Below are 18,846 nucleotides of genomic sequence, written 5' to 3'. Positions count from 1 at the left end.
TGCAGATATTCAAGATGGAGGCGTCAGGGCTGAAGCTGAGTTTCTGGGAGAACGGACCAAAGCCCGGGCAGTTTTACTCTTTCCCCGGCGGCGGCGGCAGCAGCGTGCCGGGCTCCTCGTGCGGGCCGGTCAGACACACACTGTGAGTGATCCTCAACCGGAACCATCCGCCGCCCACTTCAGCCGAACCTCCGCGGTCGGTTTCGGTTTGTGCTCCGCCGCAGTGCTGTATCATCATGGAGAGGCGATAGCTAATTTATGCTAAGCTAAGCTAAGTGCTGCTTTCCATCCGTTTTAACACTTTCACAGCTCAGAAAAGATGCTTTGGACTCACGTTACGACCTCACGTCAAAGACGAGTCTCGAGGAGGAAACGTCGTCGTTCGCTTCGCCTCGTTCAGTTTTGCTGAGTAACTGTTAGCTGTGTTCGTTAGCATTCAGAGGACTCAGGTGTACTGGAGTTTACAGGTGTGAGGACTCACCTGAGGCTTCAAACACGACGGGTTTTTTTGTGAAAGCATCAAAGTCTGTTATGTCCTTCATTCAGCTGAAAGGCTGCAGGTTTCATAAAGTCATTTTCCAAGTTCAGGAGCAAAGCTGCGCGTTGATCAGTGCGAACATTTGCTGATTTTCTCTCTTTTCTGTCAAAGTAAATTGAATGTTTTGGGGTTTTGGACAGACAGCTGAGGACACCGTCTTTGTCTCTGGGAAACTGCACTTTTCTACTGTTGCTGATGGTCGTTGGTTAAAAGACGCTGAGTTGATAGAAACTTGTCTTCATGTCTGTCTTCTTTTGCCCTCGTGGTCGCGTCAGTCATGCCATGACCAGCGGTGTTTCCCGTGTTCGAATACTGAATCTTTTCTGTGATGTGTGCCAGCGATGAAGGAAAACAGAGTCATCCTCACCTCATGAAAATGATGAAGATGATCTGCCCTTCAGCTGTGAGCTCGTTGACGAGCACTGACCGCCTCCTGTCTCTCCTCCATCCCCCCCGCAGTAACCCAATGGTCACCGGGACGTCGGTGCTCGGCGTCAAGTTCACCGGCGGCGTCATCATCGCGGCGGACATGTTGGGCTCGTACGGCTCTCTGGCTCGCTTCAGGAACATCTCGCGTCTCATGAAGGTGACGGTCGCCGGGACAGACATCAGCCGCAGGAGTGAATACGTGTAGACGCGTGATGTTGACGGTGTTCGATGTCTTTCAGGTGAACAGCAACACCATCCTGGGAGCGTCCGGAGACTACGCCGACTACCAGTATCTGAAGCAGGTCATCGAGCAGATGGTGTAAGCGGCGGCTCTGACACGCGCAGACATCTCGCCGCGTGCCGCCGCTCCGTGCTGATCTTTGTCGTTGTTCTCTCTGTCAGCATCGACGAGGAGCTGCTGGGTGACGGTCACAGCTACAGTCCGAAGGCCGTCCACTCCTGGCTCACCAGGGTCATGTACAACCGTCGCAGCAAGATGAATCCTCTGTGGAACACCGTCGTGATCGGAGGGTTCTACGGCGGCGAGAGGTGAGCTGCTTCCTGTTCGTCCTGCCTTCTCTCTGTCTGACACAGCCGCATCATGTACCAAACCACGCTTTGTGACTCAACCACGCGCCATCTTGCCTCTCTCCAGTTTCCTAGGTTACGTGGACAAGCTGGGCGTGGCCTATGAGGCGCCCACAGTGGCCACAGGCTTTGGAGCATACCTGGCTCAGGTGAGTGAGTGAGTGAGTTCTCCTGCTGGTGTAAAGCCAGGCGCCACCTGGCGGCGTCCTGGAACACCTGAGTGTCGCTGGACGTTAAGCGTCTGATACGTAACAGCTGTCGATGTTAAATGACTGAAACAACTGTGTGCTGGTACTTTCAGTGCACTTTGTGAAATACTGTAATACCGCGGAGGAACCTCGTTCTCCCCTTTGATCGCCGTGTTGTGTGTTTATATGTGTGTGCGTGTAGCCTCTGATGAGGGAGGTGGTGGAGAACAAGGTGGAGATCACCAAACAGGAGGCTCGGGACCTGGTGGAGCGCTGCCTCAAAGTGCTCTACTACAGAGACGCTCGCTCCTACAACAGGGTGAGTACTCCTGAGTACTCCTGAGTACTCTTAACTGACCCCAGCGGTGGAGGAGGTATTCACATCCTGTCTTCAGTAAAAGTACCAATACCACACTGAACTAAAGTACACAACCTCTAATCTGTACTGCAGTACAGACTGCAGTACTTTCCACCACTGACTGACGTCTGCTGGTCAGAGTTTTGTTTTGTCTCCAGACTTTAAAGACGATCAGTTTGATCAAATCAAACAGGTTAAATCTCCAAGAAACAAGTGAAGTGGACGGATGATGGACGGGTGGATGGACGAATGGATGGACAAATGGATGGATGGATGGATGGACGAATGGATGGATGGATGGATGGATGGATGGATGAATGGGTGGATGGATGGATGGATGGATGGATGGATGAATGGGTGGATGGATGGATGGATGGATGGATGAATGGGTGGATGGATGGATGGATGGACAAATGGATGAATGGATGGATGGATGGACAAATGGATGAATGGATGGATGGACGAATGGATGGATGAATGGGTGGATGGATGGATGGACGGATGAATGGATGGATGGACGAATGGATGGATGAGTGGATGGATGGATGGATGCATGGTTGGATGGATGGATGCCATGATGCTGTGTTTCTGTTTTAGTACGAGATCGCCATAGTAACAGAGGAGGGCGTTGAGATCATCGGTCCTCTGTCCTCTGAAACCAACTGGGACATCGCTCACATGGTCAGGTAGGGTCAAAGGTCACAGAAAATTCCTCTGAAGTTCCTCCTGATGACAACATGGTGTGAATCAGGAACTGGTGATCACAGTAATAGATTACATTTGATGATATGATGTGATGTCACTCCGTTGATCCAGACAGACAGTAATAATAGGAAGAATAAAAGATTATCTTCAGTAAGTGATGCGACGCGTTAATAATAAGAGTTCGGCAATGATATCACCATCAGTCCATGATGTAACAGGTCAGCGTTGGCTGTTGAGTGTTCAGCTGCTGTGGAAGACGTCGCCACAGGAAGTCAGACACGCTGTGAAAAACATCTGGAGCGAACGCAGACAGAGCGGGTCCTCGTCCGTGTTTCTACCTGAGCCCAGAGCGGACAAACCAAACGCTGACTCTAAAGAGCAACTTTCACCATTTTTAGCAGCCACTATGGGGGAGGGCGAGGCGGGTGTAGTCAGTTGGTTGCAGTCTGCAACCTCACCACTAGATGCCACTAAATCCTCCACACTGGACTTTACATTCATGTCTGTGTCCTGTTTCTCTGCAGCGGGTTCAAGTGAAGACGAGCTGCGACTGATGAAGCTTTGCTCTCTCTGCTGAGTCAAAAACAACTCACAAACTTATCTTTCCCAGTTCAGTTTTTTTCCTGATGTTCATTGTAACTTTTGTATAATGGAAAATAAATGTGATAAAAATAGATTTCAGAAGAGTCTTTTTTTCTGGTTTGGAGTGTTTGTACAGATGAATGTGGCAACCACTTGAAAACTTTGAACAGGAAGTAACAGAATTCAAAAATAATTGAAATGTTTGCCTTCTAAATGGCACATCGTGTCTGCTTGGACACTATTCAAAATGTGTGTGTTTGATCCAGAGTTTTACTTAAGAATATCCAGGAAGAAGTAGGGCTGGGTGATAAAACGATAGCGATATGTCTCGCCATAGACACATCATCAATATCAATAAAGAATGCGTTCGATAAAACATTCGATATTTTTTTTTCTTCGTCAGAAGAAACCTGAAGTTGTGAAGCGAGGTTGGTTGCATGAACAAAGGCACTCGCTCTCAGGTAACTGAGCAACGTAGGGAGTAATCACTGATCAGTGAGAGAGACACACTAACAGCCAATCATGTAACATTATCAAGTGCGGTTGCGCCATCTCATTGTCTCGTGTTTGATGCTCCGTGAGGAGTGACATGAGAAATAGAAAGTGAGCGCTGCAGCGAGCGAAGAAATCGTCAATAGAACAGGGAAAGTCAGCTCAGTTTGGAGTTTTTTGGATTTTATAAGTCGGACCGTCGTCAGACCAGTGTGGTCTGTAACTTATCTAAGACTGTCGTCCCCACCAAGACCAGTAACACCACAAACTTATTGAACCACCTTAGCCGCGCTCACTCTTTGGAGCGCAGCCGTATTCGCCAACGTCCGCCAACCGCAGCACCACCGCACAAGCAGCTGACCGCCATGCAGAGGTATCTGCTTCAGTGCCTGATGACAAATCATCTAAAAGGCACGAAGACGTAACGGAGGCAGCGGCATCTCATACAGCTAAAGACACGCTTCACTGAGCACTGAGGAGAAGCCAGCTTACAAACAGCTCTTATAATAAAAATATAACTGAACAGTTCATGTATGTTCAGAGGAAGAAGAGCGACTGAAGTTGTTCTTATGTCTAGGCTGGTTTTATAGTTCAGTCAGTGTTACTGTGCTGTCTGTCATGTTTGTTTGTTTGTTTGTTTGTTTGTTACTGATGTCAAGTCTTCCTCAGTTTCTGCTTTGTTTCCAAAACACTGCACATATCTGAAAACATTTTATTCAGCAGAAGGTGAATCAGTTTGTGAACTTTCTGCACTAAACCTGCAGGAAAAAAGTTCTCAAGTTTCTCTGTTTACATTTTTACTCTTTTTTTGCATTTATTATTTGAGTGTTTTCCATGGTTGTGTTGACATTTCCTTTCCTTTCTGCCTTGATAGCTGAGGGGATTATAATCAGAGGAAGGTTCAATTTAAAATAAAAATGTTTAAATTGAATGTATTTTTCTCCTGGTCCTTATTTTAAATAAGTCATGAAAAATATCAATAATTATCGATATCAACCAATATAAAACACTTATATCGCAATAGTTTTCAGCCATATCGCCCAGCCCTAAGAAGAACTAAGAAGCTGATGTTGTATTAATAAAATGCACTTATGTGCAGCCTCTTTAACATGTCTGCACTCCCCTGGACTCTGTAATGTTCATACACATTCAGCATGTTTCATGCATTAGAAAATGTGTATTTCAAGTATTTTTGCTTTCGCTGTCTAAATATGATGGCTGTTGCTATGCAGATTTTGCTAAATAAATTCATCTGTTTTGTAACTGGGCAGACCAGAAAAACGCGTCCAATCAAAATAATCCATGTCAGAAAAATAATTTTGCTCAACGAATGGAGTCTCACCCGTTTTTAGTATCCGGGCAGAGTTGTCACAGCTCACCAATCAGAATAGGCGTCGGCTTTGTAGTCAGGCAGACATAACAAAGTCGTCCAATCACAAAAAAATCTGAAGGGGGATTTTTGCTGTATCTTGGCTCAGGTACTTTCTTTTTCTTTTTTAAAATAAATACTCAAATGAGACTCACTGAACCGATCGTACATTAATACCAAAATAAATTAACTATTATAGGGAATTATTTTGAAATTACAAATGGCGTGTAAATCATGTTTACGGGGTGTTTCAGTGCTTGCTAGCCATTGCTATCTGATAGCAACAAGCTAGGCTAGTTAGCGGTCCTACTACGGTTGACTACGAGCTTCTGGCTAGCCACGTAGTAACGCGGCAAATGTCAACGTTAGTCAAAGTAATACTGATTTCCTTCATGGGAGGCAGTTTTGTCAGTTTCTACGGCTTTGAAATGTCGTTAAATGTGTTTGGAAAACAATCCAGCTAAAGTATCGAAGTGTCGCTCCCGCAGTCAGCTAATGTTGAAGGTGTCTGTTGTCCGCTAGCCAGTTAGCTCGGCAGTAACATGTTAGCTGGGTGTGTGTGTGTGTGTGTGTGTGTGTGTGTGTGTGTGTGTGTGTGTGTGTGTGTGTGTGTGTGTGTGTGTGTGTGTGTGTGTGTGTTAAAGTAAATGGCAGGCACATGACCAGCGGCTGTACGCCCGCTGTAAACACAGCAGTCAGGCAGGACATGGGGAGCACGGCCGTCACATTTCGGCCGCTGGCACATTAGCATTTCCAGCTTCCATTAGCCGGTGTGTGTGCTGCGTTTGGCCGGCTGTGTGTGGCTCCAGTGTAACATGCCTCCCGCTCCGGTTGTAGTAGTAACGTTTAACGGCACCGTGACAGCCGACATGTGACACTACCCAGCAGCCAGCGGGCCTCTTTAACCGGCTGTGAACGCGGAACCGGACTGAAATCTGAGCTTTTTAACATGTCGTGTGACGGTGAAAAGAAGGCGCTGCAGTGACAGGAGAGAAGTGGGAGTGACCCGCCTGTCGGTCTGTCTGTCTGTCTGTCCGCTCTGTTATTGTCCCTGCGCGGAGAGAAACGGTCCATCAGGCTCATGGATTCACGTCGTGTCCATCTCCTGCACTGACTACACTTTTAAAGTCAGTCCTGTGAACTGCAGTTTTCTTATTCCTCTCGTTTCTGTGAAATGTTGAAATCATCTTGTTCCAGCCCGTCTGAGAGCTCAGGATGCTGCTGGTCTTTGTCCAGCTCCATGTTCCATCAGGCTTCATGTCCCCCGAACAAAAACCTCATATCAGTTTGACACACGTCAAATACAGAGCTGCATGTTCATGTATGTGGACGAGTCATCGTTAAATCACCACAGAAACAAAACACGCTCTCAGTCGTCAGTGTGCCTTGTTGTCCGGAGCTTGATGTTCAGAAAAGTCGAGATAATCATTTAAAATCAGATCTATAACAGTAAAGCTGTTGAAGAATTTTCTGTCTTTCTTTGACTAAAATAAAAAACAACTCACGGCACCTTTAGCAGCTTTTTCTGGACTTTTCAGCAGATGACTCCTCAGCATCGCGTGAAGTGTGGACATCAGTCCTCTGTCTGTGTGTCCTCCTCAGATGGTGGTACTCAGCACTGGTTAGGTGTCCACATGTCGGAGGACCAGCGGCGCCAGCGGGCCGAAGCCTCCCGGCGGGGGGAGGCCGGTCTGGAGGCCGGGGAGGGGGACACGGAGCCCAGCATGCTGTTACAAAAACTCAAGAGCAACATCTCGTGAGTCGACTCTGCTGTGTGTGTGTGTGTGTGTGTGTGTGTGTGTGTGTGTGTGTGTGTGTGTGTCTGTGTTAGAAATCTGTAAACAAGTCCTGAGTCTGCACGGAGGCCTCTGAGCAGGTTTCTGATTGGTGTCTTCTCTGTCTTGCAGTAAGGGTGTTCAGACCAAAGTGGATCAGATCCTGGTAAGAGCCGCTGTCTGCACGTCCCGTCAGTGATGAAACAGCAGATCAGTGATGTGTGCAGGTGAGAGGAAGCACCTCACGTCAGCGCTCAGGTGTGTTCTGTTCTGTCCTCTTTCACAGCAAGATGTTCAGCGTTTCTCCGACAATGACAAGCTGTACCTGTACCTCCAGCTGCCCTCTGGACCCAGCTCCGGAGACAAGAGGTCAGTCCTGCTGCGTCCAACACAAGTAGCGAGACAGATCTGTGTGACTCCCTCTGACTTATGGTGTGTGTGTGTGTGTGTGTGTGTGTGTGTGTGTGTGTGTGTGTGTGTGTGTGTGTGTGTGTGTGTGTGTGTGTGTGTGCGCAGTGGCGGTGACTCCAGCTCATTCAACACAGCCGACCAGCTTCACACCTGTAACTGGATCCGTAGTCACCTGGAGGAGCATTCAGACACCTGCCTGCCCAAACAGGACGTCTACGAGACATACAAGTCAGAGAACGCACACACAAGTTGCAGTTTGTGAGGTCAGTTGTTCGGTCATGTGATCCCTGAGTGTCCTCCTGTCTGTCTCTGTCTGTCCTCCAGGAGATACTGTGAGAACCTGCAGCATCGTCCCCTGAGCGCTGCCAACTTTGGGAAGATCATCAGAGATATTTTTCCCAACATCAAGGCCCGACGGCTCGGCGGCAGAGGACAGTCCAAATATCCTTTCAGCTGCAGGATGGCGTCCCTCAGGATTGGACGACACGTCCCCTGTTTGACTGAATTAATCTGTAGCAGACTTATTATGACTTTTAAGATCTGGTTCAGACGGGTTGGACATGAAGGTCTGTGCCCTTGAAAGACGTGTTGTCCACCTCCGACGCTGGGGGGTGGACATTTAAAATGTTCATGATGAAGACAGTGTTCACTTTGCAGTAACCTGTAAGGTCAGTCACGTCAGGGACGTAGTGGGTGGACAGGAGGCTCCTCTAAGCTTTGTGAAGGAGCGCCTGGTTTACGGTTCGTTGGTTCACTTCCCTAACCTGCCCAGCTGACACGTACTGTTACAGCGGCATCAGGAGGAAGACGGTGCTCAACATGCCTCTGCTGCCCAACCTGGACCTGAAGAACGACCCGGTACACACACACACACACACACACACACACACACACACACGTAGAGGACAGCGGTTCACTGAACACATCATCAGGTCTTAATTAACACAGAGTCCGTACACATGTCCAGTACGACCAGTCTGTGCCCACAGCTCTGCTGACGTGTCCTCGTCTTCATCCCCAGGCAGAGCTGACCGAGTTGGTCCAGACATACAAACAGGAAGTGACGGAGGCGGCGTGCGAGCTCATCTGTGATTGGGCGCAGAAGATCCTGAAGCGCTCGTTCGACACGGTGGTTGAAATCGCTCGCTACCTGATCCAGGAGCATATCGTCAACCCTCGCTGCAGCCAGGCCGAGCTGGTCACCTCCGCAGCCCTCGCAGGTCGTATGAAACCACAAACTACCACCAATAAGTAAAAACTAGTGCTGTCAGGCGATTAAAAAAATTAATCTAATTAATTACAGGATTTGTAATTAATTAATCGAATTAATCGCATTTTAATCTCATATCTGCTAAAGGTCCCCAAATAAAGAATTTGAATTCTAGGACATTACAAAATTGTAGTGCATGACTAATCAACTGAATACACCAAGAAGAGAAGATTTGATATCCACATTTTTATTGGTGAAGTGTGCTTCATAAATGAAATTCAGATGACGCTATCTGAAACGCCTCTTTTAGGCCCTCGTCTTCCACGACTGAAGTCGGCCTGCAATCAGCAGCAACCCACTCTGCGATTGAGTTTGTCAGTTTGTCTGTCGTGGCTCTGCTCATTCGTTTTGTGGGTTGGTGGAGTGAGCTCACGGTAACACTAGCGGCACTAGCAGCAACTACATGTTTAGCATGGTAGCGTGGTAGCACGGTGGCACAAGTGGTAACACTGTCGCCTCACTCCACTCATTCCTCCGTAATAACCCCCACTAAACACATGCAAGAAGATCACCACCTGACCAATGGTGACAAAGGAGTACTGGTCCCTGGGCGCGGGCGTCAGCGTTGCCTGGCAGCTGGCAGCCCACCGCTCCTGGTCTGCCGCGGAGGATCGACAGAGGATCGACAGATCGAGGATGGGTCCAATGCAGAAAAAACTAATTTCACGGAAAGCATGGCGTGTAGTGCAACTAACACCTTGTGTAATGTGATTAATAAAGTACGTTTCTTCTTCTTCTTTAGCGTTTAAATGATAATTCAGGCTGGAGCTGGTGATAGGAAAATTCTTTTTTTCACAAGGTACAAATCACTGCGTCCTTGTTAATAGTCCCGTCTTTGTTCTTTTTATAAATTAACTTGCCGTTCAAAGGTCCAAGTAGGCTCGCCTCGCTCTCCGGTGTCGCATCCACGTCTGTTGTCAACCTGCTTTTGACTAGTGGCGCAGGTAGGATGCGACCTGGTCACTCAAAGAGCCAAATTTAAAATGCTTGCGCATTGACTTGCCACTCATGATTAATTGCGTTAATTTTTATTGCGCATTAATTTGCAGCATAATTAATTAATCTAATTAACGTGTTAAACTGACAGCCCTAGTAAAAACATTTGATTCTGTCAGTTTGTCCCGGTCCGACGTGTTGGCCGCTGTGTAACGCCACGAAGGCTTCGGCCTGCGAGCAGATGAGTGTGACACAGTTACTTCTTACACTCTCTGGCACCGTTCTGTCCAATAACTCGTCTTCCGGTGTTTCAGGGCACAGACCAGACGCAGTCATTAGAGGCCTGTCTCTTTTAGCTCGCTGGCTAAATTTAATTTAAATGTCAACTGCAAACACGTCTGTCTCGGTGTCACAGCATGTCGTGTTTACGCCGACCTCAGCGAGCCCGACGACTTCCACATGTGATCAGACAAATCAGATCACGCCACATGTTTTATCCGTCCGTCTGTCTCTGTCCGTCTGTCCTCAGGAGGTCCAGCAAAACCCCACAAGGTCATCAAGAAAACACCGGTCATCTCTAAGGCTGAGAGTGACGGAGCTGCTGATCAGAAGGTGCTGACGTGTTTCTGTCCAATCACTGATCACATACAGATCATGTGACACTGCTGCTCACTGCTACCTGTCTGTCTTTAGAGGGAACTCGGGGACTCCTCCTCCTCGTCTTCACTGAAGCTGCCATCTGGAGACAAATCAGCTGCAGCGGCTAAACCTTCGTCCCTGGACTCTCCTCCTCCTCCTCCCACCTCCTGCTCCTCCTCCTCCTCCTCTTCCTCCTCCTCCTCCTCCTCCTCCTCCTCTCTGCGGCCTGCTGTAAGTCACCAGTCTGCACCTGGACTCACCTCCAGCACCTGTTTGCTAACAGCTGAACTTCCTTTTATTTGAGATGTGTGTGTTTCTCACTCCGCTCAGTGTGTGTGTGTGTGTTTATTCGTTTGTTCAGTATTGGTCACTGATAAACTGATCAATCAATAACAGAAGTATCTGATTGATGGCGCACAGGTCGAGGCCTTCATGAAGCAGTTACCCAGAATCCTCCCGCGGAGCTCCATCCCCGACAAGGCCCAGCTATCTGTCCGCTCCTCTCCGCCTTCGCTGGCTCCCAAAGACGCCTCGGGCGTCGGGGGGGCGTCCGGACCTGGAGGACCCGCCGCTGCAGCCGCTGCCAGCGGTGGTGGGATGAAGGTCATTGCCATGGCGACGCTGCCCCAGCAGCAGGGTGGGCCGGTTCCGCTGATGATTCTGCCTCAGGGGTGCCTTTCTTACGAGAGGGAGAAGGTCGCCCCCCCACCACAACCTCCTCCTCCTCCTCCTCCTCAGCAGCAGCAGCACGCCCCCGCAGCCCCCACCTCTGTGGTCCAGAAAGCACGAGGGAGCAGCAAGCGCCCCCTGGAAGTGGTGACGCCAGGCGGCGCCGCGGGCACATCTGCTGGTTCTGCCGTCAGCGCTCCTCCGGTGAAACGGAAACGTGGACGACCGAGGAAACCTCGGCCGGAGGACGCCCTGCCTTCTCCTCCTCCTCCTCCTCCTCCTCCTCCTGTTGCCGTTCCTCCCCAGCCTTCCCCTCCTGCACCTCCCTCCCACCCTCCCATCATCACCTCCCTGACCGGAGGAGTCATCCAGAAAGCCTCTTCCTCCTCCTCGTCCTCCTCGTCCTCCTCGCAGCCTGTGCTGGAGTTAGTGATCCAGGAGCAGCCGGGGCTGGTTCTGAGCCCGCTGCCGGCAATGTCTGACCGGCTGATGGAGCACCGCGGGGTGGTGGTGCAGTGTCAGCCCGGCACGGCGGTGGAGACGGAGCACCACACCAGGCCGCTGCTGCTGTTCCAGAGTCCGGGGAACCCCAGCTGGGAGCTGGCGGCGTCAGGCCGGACCCCGATGGTGGAGGTCATCCAGAAAGCTCCGAGACCGAGCAATAACAACAGCAGCACCGCTCCTCCGCCCGCCACGCACCTGCATCCTCCTCTTCCTCTGCCCACACTGCACGAGGAGCAGGGGGAGGTGGAGATAACTTTGACGCCGGTAGAGCTGCATGTCAACCCGCCGCTGCCTTCCGCCTCCACCTCTTCCTCTTCTGCTGCTCCGGCCACCTCCTCCTCCATCTCCTCCGTCACTGTGGTGAAAAGCGAGGAGGAGGCCAAAGAGAGCAGCGGCGCCTCCTCAAAGAGAGAGGGTCACTAGCTGTCTCTGGTCTTCTTCTTGGTGTTTTTTATCAGCCCTCCTCCCTCGCTCAGCTTTTACCTCACTGCGACAAAGCCCCGCCCCCTTACCTCTCCTTTTCCTCATTGGTGGAAATCCCAGATTGGTGACAGCAGAGAGCCAATCGAGGAGGATGAATGAAGCCAAACCTCGACCGTCTTTCCATCAGCTGCCATTGCACTTCAAAATACTGGATGCTTTTAGAAACCTGCGATTCTTTAACTGTCTGTCCATCTGTCTGTCCAAGTGTCTGTCCATCTGTCTGCCCGTCTCTCCATCTGTCCGTCTGTCTGTCCATCTCTCCGTCTGTCTGTCCATCTCTCCGTCTGTCTGTCCATCTGTCTGTCCAAGTGTCTGTCTGTCTGTCTGTCTGTCTGTCTGTCTGTCTGTCTGTCTGTCTGTCCATCTGTCTGCCCATCTGTCCATCTGTCCGTCTGTCTGTCCATCTGTCCGTCCAAGTGTCTGTCTGTCTGCGTGTCTGTCTGTCCATCTGACTGTCCGTCTGTCCACCAGTCTGTCCATCTGTCTGTCCGTCTGTCTGTCTGTCCACCAGTCTGTCCATTTGTCCATCTGTCTGTGGCTGAAACCAGAAGAACGGATCCTCAGGTGGCCGGGCCTGAAATCAAACCTTCCTCTCTTCCTTCCTTGCCTCCTTGCCTCCTTTTATCCTTTATGTCCAAACTTCTCTTCACTTCTGCTGCTTCAGATCAGTCAATGCATGAAAGACACAGACAAAAGAGGGACATAAAGGAAGGAGGGAGGACAAAATGATGGAGGCAGAGGAGCAGGAGACATGTCCTCAGTGTTGAGTCAGGCCCAGACGGTTGAGCCTGAGGTGGGCGGTTACAGGAGGTACTACGGGTCAGAGCCTGGTGAAGGCTCTCTGAGGCTTCACCTGGACGTCTGGAGGGCTCGGCTGAGAGTCACCTTCAGTTCAGGGACGTGGAGAGACGGACGATAGCAGGGAAATGAAACTGGACGTTTTCAAGCCTTTGGAGTTTAGTAGGTGGACAGAACGTCTCGTGCAGGTGAGGACGGCGTCCTGTTACACCTGGAAGAGGCTGAAAATGGACCGGATGGTTTTCACTTTGAGTTTTGGATTGAATGTGAATCAAAGCTCAGAGCTCGTGTGTGTGTGTGTGTGTGTGTGTGTGTGTGTGTGTGTGTGTGTGTGTGTGTGTGTGTGTGTGTGTGTGTGTGTGTGTGTGTGTGAGACAGGCAGGGTCGAGACACAACATTTCTTGTCATAACTCCCCATAACTCAGAAATATTATGTCGCACGAGCCTTGTTCACATGACGTTCACGTCTTCATTTGTCCCGGGTCGTCCAGGTCCATGAAGACGAGGACACACAAACACTTCATGTCGGTCAGCCCGTGGCGGCCATGTTTTCCCGTCATCTGCTGCGCCATGGTCAGTCGGGCTGGGTATCACTGTCGTGATCTGGTTCCCTGCAGCAGGTTCTGAGCTGATAATTAACGTCAAACCTGAAAACCTTTAGTTCACTTCAAAGATCGTTTCAGAGTTTATTCAGTCCGAGCAGAGCTGCTGCTGATTGGTGGAGCAGCGAAAGACCAACCTGGAAGGTTGATTGACTGACGTAAGCACTTATAAATGTCTGCCCCCCCCCAGCACAGCTCGCTGGGATGCAAACCTGAGTCGAGATGATGATTTGTGGGGTCTAATTGCAGCCTTTGAGGCATTCCACAGAAATCCAGAAGTTTGAATTTTGGCCTTCCTGTCGAAGAAAATGAGCTCAGGCACAAAGAGCTAAGCACAACGTCACCTGCCAGGTAGCACTAAAAACACGTCATGGATGCAGTAAAAACGACAGATTGATGTGGAAAAATCAGTTTCTGTAGCACCGAAGTCCAGGCTACATGGTTAGCCTGCTAGCTGGCGTAGCTGTTGTGTGTTGCCATGCACCCTTTGCACTAACTCTTCGACCGCACCGTCTGCATCAGCAGTGTGACTTACCTTTCAAAATAAAAGACTCGTCAGCCGGCTGTCAGACTGTTAGGCTGACAGAAAAGGACTTTTACAAAAATCTGAACTTAAAAGTGACATAAAATTCTTAAAATAGTTGCTGATGAATTTTCTATCGACTGATTGATTAAACAACGAATCACGTTTTGTTAAGCAGGAAAAGTGAAAGACTGCTTCCTCGTGATTCAGATCCACCAGAAAGGCTTTTATTCAGACATCAAACCTCCTCCTCCTCCTCCTCTTCTTCTTCTTCTCTGGAGGAGTTGTTTGACGCCCCGTCGTCACATTGCTGACGTTTGTTCTTCACCTCTTCCAAACTGCCTCTTCCTCCCTGTGAGGGCGTCTTCTTCATCGTTGGTGCTACAGACCGCGGGGCTCGCCATCGGCCTTCGCTGTGTTTCATCCTGTGATCACAGATTTGTACAAAAACAAAAACCTTTTTTTGTCAACGCTCGCACATCAAACTGTGTGTGTGTGTGTGTGTGTGTGTGTGTGTGTGTGTGTGTGTGTGTGTGTGTGTGTGTGTGTGTGTGTGTGTGTGTGTGTGTGTGTGTTTCTCCGTCCTGTGATAACGAGAGCGTCAGGTCGGTTAAAGGGACACTGAAATGACTGTTAGCTACCTGTTGCATGAAGATGCTAACCTGTCACTTCTCGTCTGCGGTGGAGGGACGTTATCTGTCCCTCGCAGTGGCGTCTCAGTCCCTCTCTGACAGAACTGAGACAAATGAAAGTTGCACTGTTAAAGTTCAAACAACAGAAAGTCCTTGAATGTGAGTTTATTGTTTTATGCATCGAGGAAACACGAAGACGAGTGTGTGTGAGCGGCGTGACGGCGTCCAGGCCGAGCAGGCAGCGCCGAGTTATTTTTATGGCTGAAATCTGGTCTGAATAATAACCCTTTGTTGAAACAGAGTTTAACAGTACGAATAAGGAGGGACGCTCACTGGAGGACAGGATGGACAGACCAGCCCAGAGGGACAGTTTCTGGATGGGCAACATCTGCAGCAGAAGGAAGCACTTCTGGACTCAAATCACGACTCAGCAGCTTGACCTCGACTCAGGACTTGACTCCGACTCTAAATCCTCCTGAAACCCAAAACGTTGACGACCAGCGTTTAGGACCTGACTGGACACTCGCTGGTCTTAATGTGGACTTGGACTTGGTCTCGACTTGTTGGACGTGATGGTCAGATTGACAGTTTTAGAAAGACAGACATGCTAAGAAGAACTTCCTCTGAAGCAAATAGAGGCTTCACTCCTGTAGGATCAAACCAGTGAGAGCTAACTGACCTTCATCAGCAGGAGGTGCACCTTCATCATCCTCACTGTCTGACTGACTTCATGATTTCAAACTGACGCGGTCAGATCCCCAGAACAGGCTGAAGAGCTGAAACCAACAAAGCTGTGAAACGTTGCTTCTGGCTCTTGTTGTGAATCTAAAGTTGATGTAAAGTCTGAAGCGATGCAGCAGCTGGAAACAGGAAGTGACTTTGGTTCTGGATATTAAAAGATGTGAAATTGATCTAAAAGGAGTTCAAGAAAGGCCCGAAGGAAGAGGAAGCCCCAGTCTGAACCACCAACTGGGCCAACTGGACATGCAATATTTCCTGTGGATACTGGCTGAAAGTTTGGAAAAGAGTTTTGAGTCCAGCAGCTCTTTAACTGGGTGAACTGGGATGCAGCAGTCAATGCTTTGTCACAGGGACAAAGCTATGCGTTACCTGGATGTTCCTTCAGGAGCTGCGTGGACGTCTGGAAGGAGCCTGAAAGAAGAGCATCACTGTGGGAAGCTCCTGATGGGAAGATGGTCTGAACGGACTGGAGGTCTGAAATGGTTTAGAGCAAGTTAAACTAATGGAGCTGTTGGACAACGTCAGAATGGAAAGTCAAAGATGGGACTTGGGCCAGCTAACTGGTCTGAGTGGGCTAACTGGAAGTACAGAGTTCTCTGCAGGACCTGCGTGAACATTTGGGGAAAGTCTGGAAGCTCAGCCACAGTTTGGCTCAGTTTGCCCCTTAAACTGGACTAACTGGGACTGTTGTTGGACATGTAGAGTCCAGAATCTGTGGAAGTCCAGGTCTAAAACCCGCTGTGGCCTTGTGTGGCTCACTTTGACTCTGGGAGAACTGATCATGAGGACCAGAAGAATCCTGGAGGACCAGCAGAATGGATCCAGATCCAAAAGGACTCGGACAAACAGTTGATGGGAAACCAGAGTGGCGTGAAGCCCCAGAGTGTCCGACTGGACACGTCGAGTCCCCTGCAGAGAAGTCCAGACCTTTACCAGCACTGTGAAGGAGTCAGCGAAGGCGGGAGGACTCCAGTTCTGCCCAGTTTGGACTTCCAGTAGGAACTGGGCTGTGGAGGTGGAGGTGTGGAGGCGGTCGTGGGAATCTTTCACTGTGGAAAAACAAAAAACAGAAACGGGTCAGATAATCAAAGACTAAAGGATCGGAATTCGGGTAGCAGTGCCTTTACCTTGAAGGGTCAGACTCAGCGACACAGCGTCCTCTGATGTCACTTCCTGTGCTGCACCTGTCTGTGGTGCTTAAAGGTGCTGCAGGCTGACTTTCAGCTTCGTACTTTGGTCTAATCTCACTATGATTTTACAAATAAATGTTGGTTTGATTTGTTGAAGCTCAGAGCAGCTTTAGTTCACTCAGTGAAATCTCACGCAGCTTCACAGGAAGTAGACGACAGCGACGTCAGTGACGGTCAGGTGTTCAGCTCAGGTGACCTCGAGATGTACGAAGGAGCTCCATTTGTGTTCTGAGACGTCTCTGAAGTCACCGGCAGGAGTTCAATGACCGAAAAGTTCAGCTGACAACATGACGAGACGTCTGTGTGTCTGAGCTGATCCTGGTCAAGCACTGCGGTCATTGTGACGATGACGATGATGAAGGTGGTGGTGGTGAACTCCCAGTCTAAACTGAAAGTAGCTCTGTTTCCTGTCAGAGACCCACTCAGAGATGTTAAGAGTTCATTTCCTGAATTCACTTCCAGCTGACTTCAGTCAGCACGTTCAGCCCTGAGTGAAGCCTCGCAGGCAGCGTCTCTCAGGCTCAGGGCCTCTGGGTAATGTAGTCCTGAAGCTGACCCTGACCCTGACCCTGAACCTGACCCTGACCCTGACCCTGACCCTGACCCTGACCCTGAACCTGAACCTGACCCTGACCCTGACCCTGAACCTGACCCTGACCCTGACCCTGACCCTGACCCTGACCCTGAACCTGACCCTGAACCTGACCCTGACCCTGACCCTGAACCTGACCCTGAACCTGAACCTGAACCTGAACCTGAACCTGAGTGGGACTCTGACATCAAACAGCATCACTGTTGGATTTAGCGACTTTCTCTTCTTTTAATTTATTCTTGCTCTTCTGTTCTTCTGTCTTTGTCTCTCGGTGCAGTTGTACAGCTCGTTGATGTGCACATTTTATTATTATTATTATTATTATTATTATTATTATTATTATTACTGCTGTTGCTTCCTGCATGGTTTCCTGTGACGGTCTGTCGTTTTGTGTGTTTTGCTCTTTAAATCCTCGTTTTCTTCCTGCTTTTAGATTCTTTTGCACTTTGGTTCAATGTTTACGGTCTGGAGGTTTGGAAACCACAATAATCAGCGAAACGCACCTTTACTTTACCTGTGTAAGCTTTTTCTGCGGCCCCACTTTGTTTATCTGGAGGCCATTTGTTTGTTTGTTTGTTTGTTTGTTTGTTTGTGGTGAAGAGAAACAGAAAGTGATGGAGGACAGACTCAGAACATTAATGTGAATCTATTTTCCTACACTGACCGACTGGAATAAAGGAAGTGACGTCATTGGCTGAGTGTCCTGTCAGCTGCTTTTTTTCTTCCATCTCCCTCTTTTCTTTCTTTCTTTCTTTCTTTCTTTCTTTCTTTCTTTCTTTCTTTCTTTCTTTCTTTCTTTCTTTCTTTCTTTCTTTTCTTCCATCCCTTTCTTTCTTTCTTTCTTTCTTTCTTTCTTTCTTTCTTTCTTTCTTTCTTTCTCTTTTCTTTCTTTCTTTCTTTCTTTCTTTCTTTCTTTCTTTCTTTCTTTCTTTCTTTCTTTTCTTCCATCCCTTTCTTTCTTTCTTTCTTTCTTTCTTTCTTTCTTTCTTTCTTTCTTTCTTTCTTTCTTTCTTTCTTTCATCTCTCTTCTTTCTCTCTTCTGTCCTCTTTCTCTTTCTTCAAGTCAAGTTTTCCTCTCCTTCATTTCCATCCTGTTTCATTTCCTTCTCTTCCTTTCCTTCCTTTTTTCTTATTTTTCTCTTCCTTTCTTTCCTCCCTCCTTTCTGTCCTTGTTTCCCTTCTTGTTGTTCCTTTCCTTGTTTTTGTTTCTGTTATTCTTCCTCTCTTTTTCCTCTTTTCCACCTCTTCCTCTCTTCCTTGTGTTTCCTCTCATTTCTTTCCTCTTCTTTTTTCTTTCTTGTCTTTCCTTCCTGTCCCTCCTCTCTCTCGTCCTCTGTTGTTTCCTCTGTTGGTCACTGGGTGGCGCTGTATCGTCTCACTCTGTTACAGGTCATATTAAACGTGATGCGGGTTGAAGTGATAATAATTCCAGACATATCCTGTAGGTGGTTTAAAATGCATGTGAGTAATAACAACAACAACAACAACAATAATAATAATAATAATAATAATCCATCCATTTTCTATGACGCTTATCCCTTTCGGGGTCGCGGGGAATAATAATAATAATAATAATAATAATAATAATAATAATAATAATAATAATAATAATAATAATAATTAAGTGTTCACGTTACGGAACATTTCACTGTTACAAATTAAAATATCTTCATTAGCTGAGGTTCAAATGAAACTCAATGGTTTTCACAAACTGTTGAAATGAAAAAGAATGAAATAAAAATAATTACAGAATCCACATAAGAATAATAAAAATAATGGACCCAAACAGAGAAGAGTTTGACGGAAGTTTGTCTTCAGGAAATCGTTCAGAT

At 48.5% G+C, this 18,846-nt stretch overlaps 2 protein-coding genes across 2 annotated transcripts; both read left to right on the top strand.

Moving 5' to 3' along the window:
• On the top strand, nucleotides 1-3,482 carry psmb4 (proteasome 20S subunit beta 4). The gene is made up of 8 exons (XM_070984560.1): nucleotides 1-142; nucleotides 998-1,124; nucleotides 1,207-1,286; nucleotides 1,370-1,516; nucleotides 1,623-1,704; nucleotides 1,946-2,062; nucleotides 2,699-2,787; nucleotides 3,331-3,482. Exons 1-8 carry the CDS (start codon nucleotides 15-17, stop codon nucleotides 3,341-3,343), a joined length of 783 nt encoding a protein of 260 aa, XP_070840661.1. The 5' UTR covers nucleotides 1-14; the 3' UTR covers nucleotides 3,344-3,482.
• Nucleotides 3,483-5,332: 1,850 nt separating this feature from the next.
• On the top strand, nucleotides 5,333-12,143 carry rfx5 (regulatory factor X, 5). The gene is made up of 11 exons (XM_070984520.1): nucleotides 5,333-5,358; nucleotides 6,852-7,005; nucleotides 7,157-7,190; nucleotides 7,311-7,393; nucleotides 7,541-7,663; nucleotides 7,760-7,876; nucleotides 8,215-8,293; nucleotides 8,457-8,655; nucleotides 10,171-10,253; nucleotides 10,335-10,511; nucleotides 10,701-12,143. Exons 2-11 carry the CDS (start codon nucleotides 6,884-6,886, stop codon nucleotides 11,874-11,876), a joined length of 2,193 nt encoding a protein of 730 aa, XP_070840621.1. The 5' UTR covers nucleotides 5,333-5,358; nucleotides 6,852-6,883; the 3' UTR covers nucleotides 11,877-12,143.
• The last annotated feature ends 6,703 nt before the right edge of the window (nucleotides 12,144-18,846 follow it).

The sequence above is a fragment of the Chaetodon trifascialis genome, chromosome 17, assembly GCF_039877785.1.
Source record: "Chaetodon trifascialis isolate fChaTrf1 chromosome 17, fChaTrf1.hap1, whole genome shotgun sequence".
Lineage (NCBI taxonomy): Eukaryota > Metazoa > Chordata > Actinopteri > Chaetodontiformes > Chaetodontidae > Chaetodon > Chaetodon trifascialis.
The sequence above is the reverse complement of the archived record's forward strand: the minus strand, read 5'-3'. Positions and strand labels throughout refer to the sequence as shown.

Bases quoted from the DNA above. Each gene is read 5' to 3' on its own strand.
- psmb4 (XM_070984560.1), top strand. From the start codon at position 15: ATGGAGGCGTCAGGGCTGAAGCTGAGTTTCTGGGAGAACGGACCAAAG. The intron at 1,517-1,622 runs GTGAGCTGCTTC...GCCTCTCTCCAG, and splicing joins GGGTTCTACGGCGGCGAGAG to TTTCCTAGGTTACGTGGACA. The intron at 1,705-1,945 runs GTGAGTGAGTGA...GTGTGCGTGTAG, and splicing joins TTGGAGCATACCTGGCTCAG to CCTCTGATGAGGGAGGTGGT.
- rfx5 (XM_070984520.1), top strand. From the start codon at position 6,884: ATGTCGGAGGACCAGCGGCGCCAGCGGGCCGAAGCCTCCCGGCGGGGG. The intron at 7,191-7,310 runs GTAAGAGCCGCT...CCTCTTTCACAG, and splicing joins CCAAAGTGGATCAGATCCTG to CAAGATGTTCAGCGTTTCTC. The intron at 7,394-7,540 runs GTCAGTCCTGCT...GTGTGTGCGCAG, and splicing joins CCCAGCTCCGGAGACAAGAG to TGGCGGTGACTCCAGCTCAT.